Below are 14,654 nucleotides of genomic sequence, written 5' to 3' on the forward strand. Positions count from 1 at the left end.
TTGAAAGAGTAATAAACAATATCGCTTAAATTATTATTAACATTTTTCTTTTGGTTTGCATAACTTAATTAAACTCTTCGGTTCAGCTTTACTTGTGTGTGTATGCTAATTCATAAAGTTCTATTTGATTCCTAATAGCCGTGTTGTCTTGCGTTTGAACGGATTGAAGAAAACTTAGTAAATTTTCCATAAAAAATTAAAGAAAGAAAACGATAAAAAGAAGTGCCAAGAAAGCATTCATAATATTTTCAATCACTTTTTTAACCCTAAACAAAATTAACCATTTATGTTATTTATTGCCATACAACATACACATATTAGTATATATAAATATACATATGCTTGCATAAAACTTAATGCTTGTATGCGTGTATGTTTACGCTTCTGTAAGCGACAGTCAGACAGACAGACCTACGTTGACGTTTTTTAGCAGCAAGCGGTGTTATAAAGTGTGTGTATATAATTTTACTTAGCCACAATTATTTTCAAAAAAAAAAAAAGCACAATAAACAGTATGAAAGTAAAAAAGAAAAAAGCATTCTTATTCAGATAAAAAGAGAGGCTTGAGACAAAAGCGGGTAATAGTTGTTACCAAGCGAAATTGGCGTGAATCAGTTTTGTAGCTACAGCCATACTGCGAACAGCTGGCTAGCGCAGCAAAGATTCAAATCCGCTGTGTTGGTAATGGTGGTAAGTCAAAAGCGAAATGCACGAAGATCATTGTTGCTGAGAGTAGCGGCAACAGCGACCGTGTGTGAAGCGTGAGTCAAGCTTCGTTAGTGCTACGTAGGTAGGGAATACCTTAGCTTGCTGGGCCAGTTGTGGTTCATACGACGACAATTCAGTTGTGATGTTTTTGGCTTAAAACAATGTTGAGCGGAAAAACATGTGTGTATATTTAAAATAATAATTAAAGAAATGAGTAAATAAAAAAATAGATAGCCAAAAAAAAAAATTTTCATTAATATTATTAAAGTTAAAAGTGAAAATGCAGCTTAAATAAAAATTGTAAAATATATGAGAAATAATAAAATCAAGTTAAAATTAATGTGGCTTATGTAACTAATAATGAAAATAAACGCAAAACAAGTTAAAAAATTGTATGCCAAAGTTAAAAAACAAAGTGAAAAGAAAAATACATGTACTTGAAAAGTAAAAATAAAAAATAATAAATAAAAAACAAAAAATAAAAATAAAACGTATAACAAAAAAGTTGTCTTTCTAACTTCAAAGATATTTTTTCATAAAAATATAAAAATATATATATTTTAATTAAATTTTGAACGCGAAAGTGTAAAATAAAATCAGATTTTAATTATGGCTGATGCAGGCGCCAACGATCTACACGAGGCACCAAATAGTTTACAAAGTCAAAATAACGTTAGCGCCGCTAGTGCTGCTAGTGCTGCTACACACCCATTGCAGGACATCGAACTAACAATGGACGAGCCAGATAGTTCCAATGCATCACACAATAAAACAAACAACAAAGAAAACTGGGTTAAATTTGATGACGAAGTTAACGAAAATACTGAAAATAATAATAATAATAACAACGGCAACAGTGGTGGCAATAATAAAGCCACTAATAACAGTGAAAATATCACAAGAGAAAAAACAAAAGCAGCTCAGTCAACGTCAACTTCACCAAACAAGTTACTACCACCACCGAGAGCAACACACACCGGCGCAACAGCGGCAGCAGCAGTAGCAAAGCCAATAACATCGGCTACAGCTACACACGATAAAGCAACTTCAAATGAGAGTAAACAACAACAACAACAAACGGCAACATCTGCACCTGCACAGGTGAGTAAAGCGCACAAAGCGCACAAAGTTGCATTTCGTATAGTCGTATATGAAACGAATTATAAAACAAAAAAAAAACAACAAATAATTTTTGTTAAATTTTTTTAATAAATTATTTAAAAGTGAAAAACTGATATTGAAATTAGTTCACAAAATAAGATTAGTGTGTTTTGATAAAGTCTCAAATGCCTTATTTCTTGCTGCACACAACAAAATTTTGTGTAAACAAAATGTTTTAATACAAAAAATTGTGGAGAGTATCGTGAAGTGGAGAGTTGCTTTTTAGGTCACATAACTTAAAAAAGAGCATTCAACTCCACGAGTTTGAAATTTTTGTCAATGATTTTGTCGATCAAGCAACACTGCGAAGTGAATGAGCATAAAAATAACGTCTGTCTTTTATGACAAAAAAAAAACAAAAGTTGTTTATCTTATATTCATTCTATTATATATCTGTACAGAAACACATTATCTATACTTTATTGCTTACGAAACAAAATTATTCAGAAAAAATGCTCAGCACGTTATACGTACATATAGATATATATAAAATGTTCTTTTTTTTTTAAATAAAAAATTTTTTTAAGTTAACAATTTTTTCAACTTAACAATTTTTTCAACTTAATGATCATTTGCATACCAAGCAAAGATGTGAGTTAATTAGCGTTAAATTAAATTTTTTTTTGATTTTTTTTTTTAATTAGGTTTTGTTAAGTGTTATCATGTGCCATAAAAATTAATTAGAAATTCTTATCAAATTAATAACACTTTTCGAAAAGTTGTTCACTTCAAAGAACAATTTAAATTAGAAAAAATATACCAAAATAACTTCATTAACAACTTAATTAATGCAAACACATCTTACGTACATATGTATCCTTATTATAAATTAACTAGAAAGGTTTAAATATTTATCATCAACAGAGTTTGTCATGCTTAAAGCATCAAACTTTCTACAATATACATATATGTTGTGCTTAAATATCAAATACGGTGTGTAGGGTGGATGAAAAAGTAATTCATTGCACAAGTAATGCAGTTTTTCCATTACTGTAATTTAAATGTAGCTTCAACTTGCGGGTATTAAAATTTAATAATTAAATTAATTAGATTCGGAGTGTAGGGTGAATGAAAAAGTAATTTAAAGCACAAGTAATGTAATTTTTCCATTACTGTAATTTAAATGTAACTTCAAATTACGGGTGTTTAAATTTAATAATTAAATTAATTAGATTCGGAGTGTAGGGTGGCTGAAAATGTGATTTATAGCGCAAGTAATGCAATTTTTCCATTATTATGATTCACATATAACTTCAACTTGCGGGTATTAAAATTTAATAATTAAATTAATTAGATTCCGAGTGTAGGGTGGCTGGAAATGTGATTTATAGCGCAAGTAATGCAATTTTTCCATTACTATGATTCACATGTAACTTCAACTTACGGGTCTTTAAATTTAATAATTAAATTAACCAGATTCAAAGTGTAGGGTGGATGGAAAAGTAATTTAAAGCGTAAGTAATGCAGTTTCTCCATTACAGTGATTCATATGTGACTTCAACTTACGGATCTTTAAATTTAATAATTAAATTAACCAGATTCAGAGTGTAGGGTGGATGGAAAAGTAATTTAAAGCGCAAGTAATGCAATTTTTCCATTACTGTGATGCATATGTAACTTCAACTTGCGAGTAAAAAAAAAATCAAATGTTTCTTGTTCATTTGAGGTCGGTTTTCATTGATATACTGTTCATTATTTATTCTTTGGGATTGGGTAAGTGGGAAATTGATAATTCAATTATTGTGCATATCGTAAATTAAGAAGATCAAAATTTCAGTAGTTGATATTTACATATTTTGATTTCTATGGATGCCTTTTATCTTATTTAAGAAATCATTTTTAAGCACTATCATATTTTTGATTTTCTATAAGTTAAAGCGGTTCTCACCCTTCAACGCATCAAATATTCATAAAAGAAAATTTGAAAAAAAATACATTTTGTAAATTATTAATGCTGTGACCAATACCGTTATAGCGTTTTCGATTGGTGAATCTGGATTCAAAAAATATTTACCCTCGATCTGTCAAATATTATTGCCCAGTCGAACATTTTTAGAGTAATCTAAAATTTTGGTGGTTGGGTTAGTAAGCTTTTGACAACTCACATACATTGCGTATTATAAGAAATAAGACGTTTGAATTATATAAAATTGAAAAATATATCTTCATCTGAAGATTTATTGTCAAATGACAACACGTTTGCAGCCAAATGTGTTTTTTTAATTTTATCCATTGCTTCAAAAAACGATGTCAAATATATAAACAAACTGCTAAGTCCAATTGGCTAAGCTAAGCTAAGTCCAATTGGCTTATTTTCTCAGATTTGTATGATAGTGTCTATAATTATAATAAGTATAAAATAAGTATAATTTTGATAACCAATAGCTCTTTTTTCCCTTTAATTTGATTTGGATAAATTAATTAACTTTTTCCTTATCTTCTCATTTTTTATTTTCGATACGTGTGTACTTTAATTAATACAGATTGGATTCCTCAGATTCCCCTGTGAACTGCTATTTTTTACTTTTCACAAGATCTCCAGCACTTATGTTTTTACGTATTTTTTGGACTTTTATTTCTTGTTTTAAGAGCATTTGATATATTCCTAACTAAATTTCTCTTCGCTATACGTAAAAGTTCGAATTTCTAGAAATTTTAGTATAGGTGCCTACTGATAAACAAAGAACTTGATAAACATTAGCAGCTGTCAGTCAGCAGAACTGATAGCAATGTAGGTAATCTTATACTAAGGTAATCCATTTTTATACAGGATTATTAAAAAAAAAACAAATTTCTGTACCTAGAACAGATTTGATGAGAAATGACACAATTAAGTATATTGTAAGTAATATATTATAATATTCGTAAACATTTTCATAGTAGGTGGGTTGGAGTGGTTGGCATTAAGTTAAATGGTTTTGTATTTCTCTAGCCGATGCAATATTTTTTATGATAAAAAAACAACAAAAAAGTCAAGTACGGCTTTGGGTCGGTTGTTTAAGGAGCACTGACTCTGAGCTTCAAATTTGGCAGGGAACGGTTCGATTCCTGGAACTTGCAGTTTCAAAAAATTATTTACAAATAATTAAATACAAGAATAATTTCCAAGACCACTGATGATGGGTATTTGTTAATATTCGAAATAGCTATATGGTTAGGCAAAAATTCAATTAATTAAATTAATACCTATAAAAAGAATTTTTGTTGTTGTAGTTCACTACTTTTCGAAAAAAACCTTTTTAACAAATTTTTGTTTCATAAAATTGATTGCATTTTGCCATTTAGTGTACTAGATATATTTCAACTTATTTTCGATGACACGGTATAATATTAGCAATAGTCTAGCAATAACTTAACGGATCTTTCTTTTAAAAGGGTAAAATATTTGAGGATTGTCAACCTTAACATGATCATTTATGCAATCCAACAAATAAAGAATCTAATGGTGAGAATTAGATCTTGATTAAAACACTATAATAAATAGTAACAGGTATGGAATGTTTCTCACATAACAAAGCCAAAACGGAACGTATTGTGGGGATTGTCATTTATGGCACCATTCTATTGAACCGGCATATCTTCAGCATGCACCTCTTCAACTAACTTTTATCACTTTCAAAAAAGTACAGGCCTATTATACCTTCATATATCTACAACGCAGTACCTTTTTGTGGATTCTATGGTTCTTCGACAATAGATAGTTGCTTTGTATTTCCACTGTCCTTCAAATACAAAAGCTTTGTTTGTTGATATACCCAAACCCAGTGAATAATTTTAATCTAACTCATAAAATTGATTCAAGGTCTCTTCGCCTCCTAGTAGAAACTTCATTGGCCTAGCTTCGCCTCATTTCATTTCTAAAACACCACCGTGACCTGTAACCCATATAAGACATAGTCTATTACATTTTTTACGGGCATAACAAAAAACTGATATGTTATAAATAAATTGTTAAATATCATGTGTTGAAATTTTTATCAAATTGCACTTTCTGCGATACAGTTTCATTAGCTTTGAGTAAATTTACATAAGATAGCTAAATGTTTATATAAGAACGTAAAATTTAGCTGAGTGTTCCTAATTATTTTTGTATAAAAAACTTATCTATATTTGTTTAAAACTGCGTACATACATATATTTGTATAAACGAACAAGTAACTGAGTGTATAAATCTTAAGAAAGCGCTGACGAAAATATCTATTCACACATAAGTATCTATTATTGAATTTTGATACATACCCGTATATAACCTGTTGACTGTTTGTGTTGAAAGTGCTTTTTATTTTTGTTCTCAAATTAATTAAGATAAATAAAAACTTTCAATGCAAATTTTCATAATTAAAAATAACAATTCAGTTGACTTCAGGTTCAGTTCTTAACATTGAAAATATGTTTTCATATTATTCATTCTGTAAATAAATACAGTAAATTGGTAATGAATATTCAGGTGAACTAGCAGAGATAGGAATGAGAACACTTAGTCATATTTAATTATATATACTTGATTATTAAGTAATTAATTTATAATATTATGAAAGAAAAATTTTGCCTCGGAGTCAACTTGTAAACAAAACCAGTTGTAAGCAAGTTTATAAGATACTCTCTCACGTGCAGTAGTACGAGTATAAAGAATTCACGACACAAGTAGTTATACATACCTATTCTATAGTTATAAAACAGATATAAAAACAAAAAAGTTAAATACGTAGATACTTGAGTGCTCAACTAGCGATATTACATAGATTTAGCAATAAGTTTCTAATGATAATAATAGTGTAAATATACATCTAAAAATAAAACAGAAGACTGTTGTTGTTAAATTAATCACTAAAAATAGTTACTTCTATAACAAAATGGTTCAATTTATTTATAGAATATATATCTATTCGAATTATTTGAATTTCATACTTTTATCAAATATATAAGGTATCAACTTTGTGTTGATATTGAAACATATGGTTTGGTGTCCGCAGGTATATATATTTGTAGATAGATTATAATTTTTAAAAATGTGTAGCGCACAGTAATTATAGATATATAAAATTATATATAAGGCTAAGGCGTTTATGCACTGCGACCAGCTTGATCTATTGTGCATCTCTTTGTGTTTAGACATTTAGTATCTCGAGGAATCGAACTAGCTCCTTCGCAGGGAGTTTTTTAAGGTCTTCAGTTAGTATGCACCTAAAATTTTGTTTCTTCTGTTCTCTAGTGCATCACAGTTAGTGATCAGATGTTCCATAGATTCTTCCTTATCACAGCAGAATCTGCAAATATTTGTGTCGGATATATATATTTTATGTAGGTGTTTATTGCAGGTGGCGTGATCTCTTAGTGCACCAGAGAGTGACTTTAAACTCTTCTTGTTTAGGTTGAGAATAGGTTGTTGGATAAATTTGTGTCAATGTGCTTTAGGTTAACATATACCGGCAATCCCAAGGGATTCAACTGGGTGTATAGACCCATTATGTTGCCGTATATAGAAAAACTCAGCGGTTTAGCTTTGCCAAAGGTTTAAAATTATAATGCTAATTATGGACAGGTCTTGCAGTTAGCTAAGATTCTCAAAAAATAAGCCACTAAAGTAATAAGTTGGCGCGACGTATGTGTCCGACAGAAACAAAGCAGATGGGCAGCACTTAATAGTCGTCTCCACAACTGTCGTAGTATCGTAGGTTTAATTGAAAGGGAGATTTAGTTTTCTTACCTAAAATGCATGAACTTGTGAATAAATCTACCACAAGACTGATATCTGTACGGCAAATCTCAATGAGAACATTGGATTTCATTTTAGTAGAAAGCCAAATTGCATACAGATGTCTACATATCGTTGAGTCTTCGTATGTTTTATTAAAAAGTTCAGCACGGAAAGAACTATTAATGTGTCTTACAATATTTTTTGATTTTTATTTGAAAGTATTTGAAGTTCATTTATATTTATACTTAAGATTTTTTCATCTAAAGAAACTGGTCAAAGAACCTTAATGGGTTTGCTATATTACATATATTAGCTCTTTTTACATCATTTGTTCTACCTAAACTGTAGAATGTGTTAGCGAGGACTAAGATTAATTATACTATCAGTCAAATTTAATTCTTTTCTACAGAATGCTATATTATTTTAGTATTTGTTGCAGTTTAGTAATATATATTTCTATTTTTTTTCGATGTACAGGGCTTTAAATTATCTATAGTAGTAATGGATATACGAATCTAAAACTATAATTTAACTGTACCGATAAATGTGCTATCGGCACATGTTATTGTTTTCTGCCACTAATCTCTCTCTTGCTTATTAAAATATGCTGTCATCTAATTTTAAAGACAAGCGAGAAAAGAAAAGATCAAACTTTGCCAAAAATAGCTTGTCTAACAAGTTTTGAGATACTTTAACCAGTTTATTTTTTTTTTAATAAAATATATTGTAACAATTTGAAGGTATTTTTGTGTATTCCTGAAGACATAATTCTATGCTAATGTAATTTCTATCAAGCGTGTTTAGCTTTAAACAATCGTATAAAACGTTTCCAATTGTATTCTATATTAAGATAGTATTCGGTAATATTAAATAATTATTATTAAAATAAATATAATTTTGTGTAATTATTAAAAACAATTTATTTCTTAATTTTTAACAATGTAAGTTACGTTGTAGTTGTTTCGTTTTTTGGATTTCCATTACTGCCTCCATTATTGCCATAAAAATTAATTAACAATTTTATATGCGCGCTGGCACGTTTCTTATAGCAAAAATGTTAATTTGTATTCAGTCACCATTTTATAATTAAATTAATTTTTATCTTAAGTTATACAGTCTAAAATTAAATTTTAAATAAAAACTTTGGTTACGTGTTACTTGACACTTTCAGTATCGATATAGTTTAAAGTTTCATTTAAACGTGAAAAATTTTTTATAAATGACCTTTCGAAAGCAGGACTTTTCAATAAATATTCGTTATCTATTGACGATTACTTAACTTCTGCTCAAAAAGTATCCGGATTTTATTGTTTGTTAACTATTCCTTTAGTAATAGACCTTTTTCAAAAATTTTTTTTTGTTATGTTGGCACACCCTTTCTTGACATATGGTACAAATTTGAGCATCATCTGTCAATTAATTTGTTTACAGCAGCTGTTAATGTGAGACTACCTCAAGTGCATTTAGCGATTTTTATTATGGAAAATTCTTATTGTACGCGATTTTTTGATCAAACACAACACCACTGTCATCGCTCAGGCACCATATTCGCCAGATCTGGATCCGTGCGACTTTTTCCTGTTCCCGAGACTTAAACTGCACCTTTATGGTAAGCGTTTTGAGTCGATTGAATCGGTAAAAGAGAATTCGCTGAAGGAACTAAAAGCCATACCTTCACGGACCTACGAAAAGTGTATGGAAGCGTTGGTATATGTGTATCGCTTCAATGGAGTTTATTTTGGAGAAGATTTTATCTCCTTTAAATTTTTTTCCAGATTAAATTTGGAATAAAATTTAAATTTGTGTGTTTTATTTACAAAATCCGTGTACTTTTTGAGCAGAAAGTATATCTGCAATATAGATCTTTTACAATTGCATTGTTAACATTTGATAATATTTGGGTGAAGTTATTGCGTTAAAGGTAATCTTATCTTTGTTTTATCTTTGCAAACAAGAGCATCGAACCAAATCTTTAATGCTGAAAATTTGTTTCAAACTTGGTAAAATTTTTACTAATATAACTCAGTTACATAGTAACAAAGTTCATGAGTGCTATATGCGGCTTAAAAAATATTATCATGGCATGAAAGATAAGTAGCATCGTAGGTAACTAAAGTCCGTGTTCCACGCAAATTTCAACAATACTGGAATTCACCCAAGGTCAGCATTAATTTATATTAAAACTTATGCAATAGAATAGTAGGAATCTCTCTCTTATCCTCTGCTCCCAGTGTAGAATAGGGTCACTGGAACTCAAAAGGAATATCATAGGAATAGGATCTCAAAAAAATCTCAACAATATGCATTTCAGACTTCGTTCCCTATTCAATAGGGAACCAGCCGTTTCATTCGCAATTTCATCCGTTAGAAAGATGAATCACTACTCCTTTTCAACATAGTATCTCTTAACTTTTAACTATTATTTTTGTACAACATTGTGTATTCTAATATATTTTATAATGATTTTCATTCCAAAAAGTATTTTTCATTAGAAAGTAACTGCAATATTTCAAACATAACAAATCCCATTGCAAATATTTTTTGCTTTTCAATAATGACTAATTATCATACCCAGTACAAGATATATTCTATAAAGACTCAAAGCGTTGGAAATCAATAATATTGAACAAAACTTAAAAAATGAAAAATGTGTACAAATTTGCATATTAAAAATATTTAAAAAAAAATAAAATAAAAATTAAAAAAAATAAAGAAAGAAACTACTATGAACCCAACAAAACGAAATATACGAGTACACGTGTTCAAAATGTCATTACCGAGCTAAGCACATTATAGGTATGAGTTCACTGCAATTTATTTGTTGAAGGTAAAATACATAAAAGAAGCTATATATGTTTGCATAACTCTATGTACTTCTTTGTGTATTATTTTGGTGTGAATTTAAATGAAAATGTGCACATGTATCTCTATTTAAGGCTCCTTATAGGCGTATATATATATATATAACTAGACGTGATGTTTTAATTATTTTATATGTTTTAATGTATCTTATTAATCAATATTTTCAGCGTAGTCCAATTTCCTCAAAAACATTGGCGGATGTAGCTCCCGCTGTTTTAACCACAGAAAGCACGCACGTCAATTTAAATGCATCCGGTAAACCGCAACAAAATCCTCAACAGCAACAACACCAAAAATCAAAGCCAGCTAATGTCTTGGCAACGTCAAATAGTCAACAACACAATACATCAAGTCAACATCACAGCAATAACGGGGCGAGCAATGTTACGATTCCCATTGAAACAGCACCACCAATGCGTACTATTGAACTTTCAACGGGCAGAATACGTGAGGGATTTGGTAAGTGCTTAAATCCAATATAAATGAACTACTCCGTTAAAAAAAAAACAAAAATGATTCATGATTTTAGAGTTATATGGAAGGATTTGTATAGTTTTAGTTATTGATGTGAATTGACTTCTATAGTAGGTGTTACGTGTAACACTACTGTTATGAATTAGTTTCCATAGAACTATGCGCATCTAAGACTATTCTAGTAAGTTAGCTTGTGTGGAACGACATGTAGTACTAGCTATTATTAACATCACTGTCTAATTTTTTGAAAAACATATATACACAGTTTTTCCGAAGTCGGATGACGCTAGTCAAAATCACTTAAAACATTTATTGATTTAAATCTTTACTCTTATTTTTTCAAATTAGTCTTCTTTTTAGTTAATAGAGCGCTAGAAAGATTCACTAGATTTTTTGTAACATTTTTAACATTCATCAGTCAAAATTGGGTTCAATATATTGGTGGCAATTTTTTGGATGACTTAGATGCTGACTAAACGATTTCCATTTCCAAACTAGGTGCATACGTGGAATAGTCAACAAAAATAATTCTTTTTGTAATCAAGAACTCACAGACCATAATGGTTTTGGTGGATGGTACCTAATAATGCACTTAAACTCAACTATTTGATTCACGATATTCCAATTGAGAAGATCAAATTCTATTCATCGTCAATTTCAGTTTGAAGTGTAGCCAGATGTCGTAGGAAGCTAAACTAAATGCATACGTGGGGCAGTATAGTAATTAATTAATCTTGCTTTTCCAGAATATTTGTCTGGTATTCAATCATCTTTTTAGATGATGTATTGCCGCTCGTCTCTCCCACAACACTAGATTAGATTAGATTGCAAACGATTATATTTTATTTAAAAAACATATCATCCAATAATATAATAGTCACATAAAAATAAAATCTTAGAATGAAATGAATATGACATATAAGGAATATTAAGTTAATGCAATATAATACAGAAAATAAAAAAATTATTCTCAGATGGTTGTTAACAAAAAATATACTTAACGGCAATAAAATATAATATGGGACTATTACCTTCTGTACCCCACTATACTCTCTATACTATACATCCAAGTATAGTCACTGTAAAGACCCTGCGTTTGAACTGATAGTCGTTTACCTCATCAAATTTAAAAAGTGTTGCCATATGTATTTATTAAGAATGAATCTTTTAAGGTGTTCAATAATTTGAACAACAAGTTAAGTCCTCTATAAACTTCATTAATCAGCTCCAATGTTTTTCAACTAAGACAGTGATTCTTGTTTTACAAAGTATTTGCTTTGTGACTGATTAAGAATACGAAATCAGCATGGTCCAGATCATTACGTTGAACGAATACGGTTTAGTGGATACTTTGCCTTATTCTTATGGCTCAGTGAATTATTTTGTCAATCGGTTAATAGGTATGGCAAACCAGCTAGGTGTTCAGATGTAATCTTGCTTTTATTTAGTAGTACTCGGTACTTAAACTGGTAGTACTCTGTTTGGATGATTACCAAGGATCAGCCCAAATAAATGACCTATCAAATCTGTCAAAACCTTTTCGAAGTCTAGTTTTTTCTAATAAAAAACATTATTCAAAGTTTGAAAAAATGTTTATTTTAGCTTATCTCTAACATTTTTAATATGAATATTCAGCGATATACTTAAGCATTTATGAATACTTATTAATAAAAAAAGAAACAGTATTCAGTTGTAGGTTCTAAATAAATAAATATTTCTTATAATCTTATAAGTATATATAGTACCATGCTCAATGATTATTATTAAAGCTGAAAATATTGATTATCATTGTTGTATTTAGCAAATGGTGATGTGATTGTCACGCTGTTACCTGCAAATACAAAATGGCCTTGGATAACACCGGCCATCTTTCGACCAGAGTTAGTACCAGAGGAATTAATGGCACAAGGTTTAACTGTAAGTTTATAGAATATTATTTAAAACTCTTTATAATAATTATTTTCATTATTTTTATTGCAGCTAACTGTTGAAGAATATGTACAGGCTATGGAGACCTTAGTAAATGATTACCGATTTACTGTATACAATATCTGTTATAAAAGGATCTTAGTTTGTTGGATATTATTTGCTTTCGCTGTACTACTTACGTTACTATTCTCTGGTTTGCAAGGTGTCGCCTTGTTTTCCTTAGGCGTTGGTTGGCTGTTTTTGAATGCTGCTGCAATTTTCCTTTGTATGTGGGTTAAATTACGTTTGTCCCGCGGTCTGGAGAAGTGTTTGGCACGTGTAAACAAGCAACTAATGAAGCACAAGATTTTACTTGTGCTGGACGATCGTGGTCGCATATCGTGCCATAAAGTGAACCTATGTTTTCTTTACTTCGATGCAACACAATGTGTTAACTTTTTAAATGAATTTCTGGAACACACTGAACAGAATGGCGGTGAGCGAATAAAAGCCGGATGGGAGGCAAAATTGGATATTGATGTGAATGATATTGTTATACAGGGCACCAATCCAGTGCGTCTGTCCCGAAAACAGGTAAAGTACATTTTATCGTAAATTTTATTAAATATTATTTAGTAAAACTGAATGCTATTAAAAGGTGAATTGGTTTTTTGGTTTCTATAAAAAGGGGTTATTGCATTTTTTTTTGTTTAATAGATTTACTTGTTTTTAAAACAAAATGTAATGCCTATATAGTTTAAATAAAAGCAAAAGTAACACTATTAAATGTTTGGTATTGCTTTTCCTTTAAATCAGTATTAATTTTTATGGGTAGACAAAATAATACTAATGACCAGATTTTTGTATGTGTAAAGGATGTAATTATAATTTACCATAATCCTTTTAAGAAACTTCACTTACCTCCCATTATCTCAAATGTTCCTTACTATTTATTTATTATTTTATGTATTTCTTTAAAAAAAAGCGCTGATGATTTAATGAATATGTGATAGTACTTGGGATTAATTTTAAAGCATTTTTTAACCCTTCTTTTATATTATATTAAATTAAAATAATTTATTTTATAGGAATTCATGTTAAGTAGAATAATATTAAATTTCGAATAGTTTATAAGTATTAAGAATATTACACTTATGTTTACAAATGTTTTGTTTTGTATAATTAAAATAAATAAAATCGATATATATATAATGTTGTTGGGTATCTCTGTATGTGAAATTTATAAACCCAATATTATTTGAAACATAGTATGTTTCTGATGATTATAAATAGATTTAAGCTACTTTTAATATTAATGAAAAAACCTCTTTAATTCAAAAAAAGCACACTTTATTGAAATTAAAAAAATCACTTTATCTTAAGATTTTTTTTGCCACACAATTGAAAAAAAATCGTTCTTCTCGTAGTTAGAGACTTAATATATTTAGCTTTAAATGAGTCGCTAAATAAACTCATTACTCAGACTTCTCGAGTTTGTGTATATTGTAGAAATTTCAAATATATTTGTTGTTTAGTAAATAGTGTAGTAAATCCATTAAATAGTTGTATTTTAGCTTTGTGATTGGTCTCATTCTTTTATACAGTGATGTTAAATCAATATTACGACAGTTGCTTGGTCTCTCGGTTGGGAAATGTAGAGTGTCATGCTGGGAAGCAACACAGTCTATCTTATAAGCCACTAATAATCTAATTCTTATTCTTTCCGATTTTAAGGAAAGGTGTATAAAATTGACCCTAACCAACTTATTTTCTCTTTTTCCATCTGTATATTTGAAAAATAACATTTCCAGTATAAACCTTGTTCCTTTTGTTTACTATAATG

At 29.5% G+C, this 14,654-nt stretch overlaps 1 protein-coding gene across 1 annotated transcript; it reads left to right on the plus strand.

Moving 5' to 3' along the window:
* Positions 1-1,165: 1,165 nt before the first annotated feature.
* On the plus strand, positions 1,166-13,405 carry LOC119689866 (cAMP-dependent protein kinase catalytic subunit-like; the record flags this gene model as incomplete). Its single annotated transcript, XM_038104797.1, is given in 4 exon segments — positions 1,166-1,809; positions 10,597-10,888; positions 12,705-12,820; positions 12,884-13,405. Coding segments are annotated over 4 exon segments (1,422 nt in total), but the record flags the coding sequence as incomplete, so codon positions are not given.
* Between the last annotated feature and the right edge of the window lie 1,249 nt (positions 13,406-14,654).

Source organism: Teleopsis dalmanni, chromosome X, assembly GCF_002237135.1.
Source record: "Teleopsis dalmanni isolate 2A chromosome X, ASM223713v2, whole genome shotgun sequence".
Classification (NCBI taxonomy): Eukaryota; Metazoa; Arthropoda; class Insecta; order Diptera; family Diopsidae; genus Teleopsis; species Teleopsis dalmanni.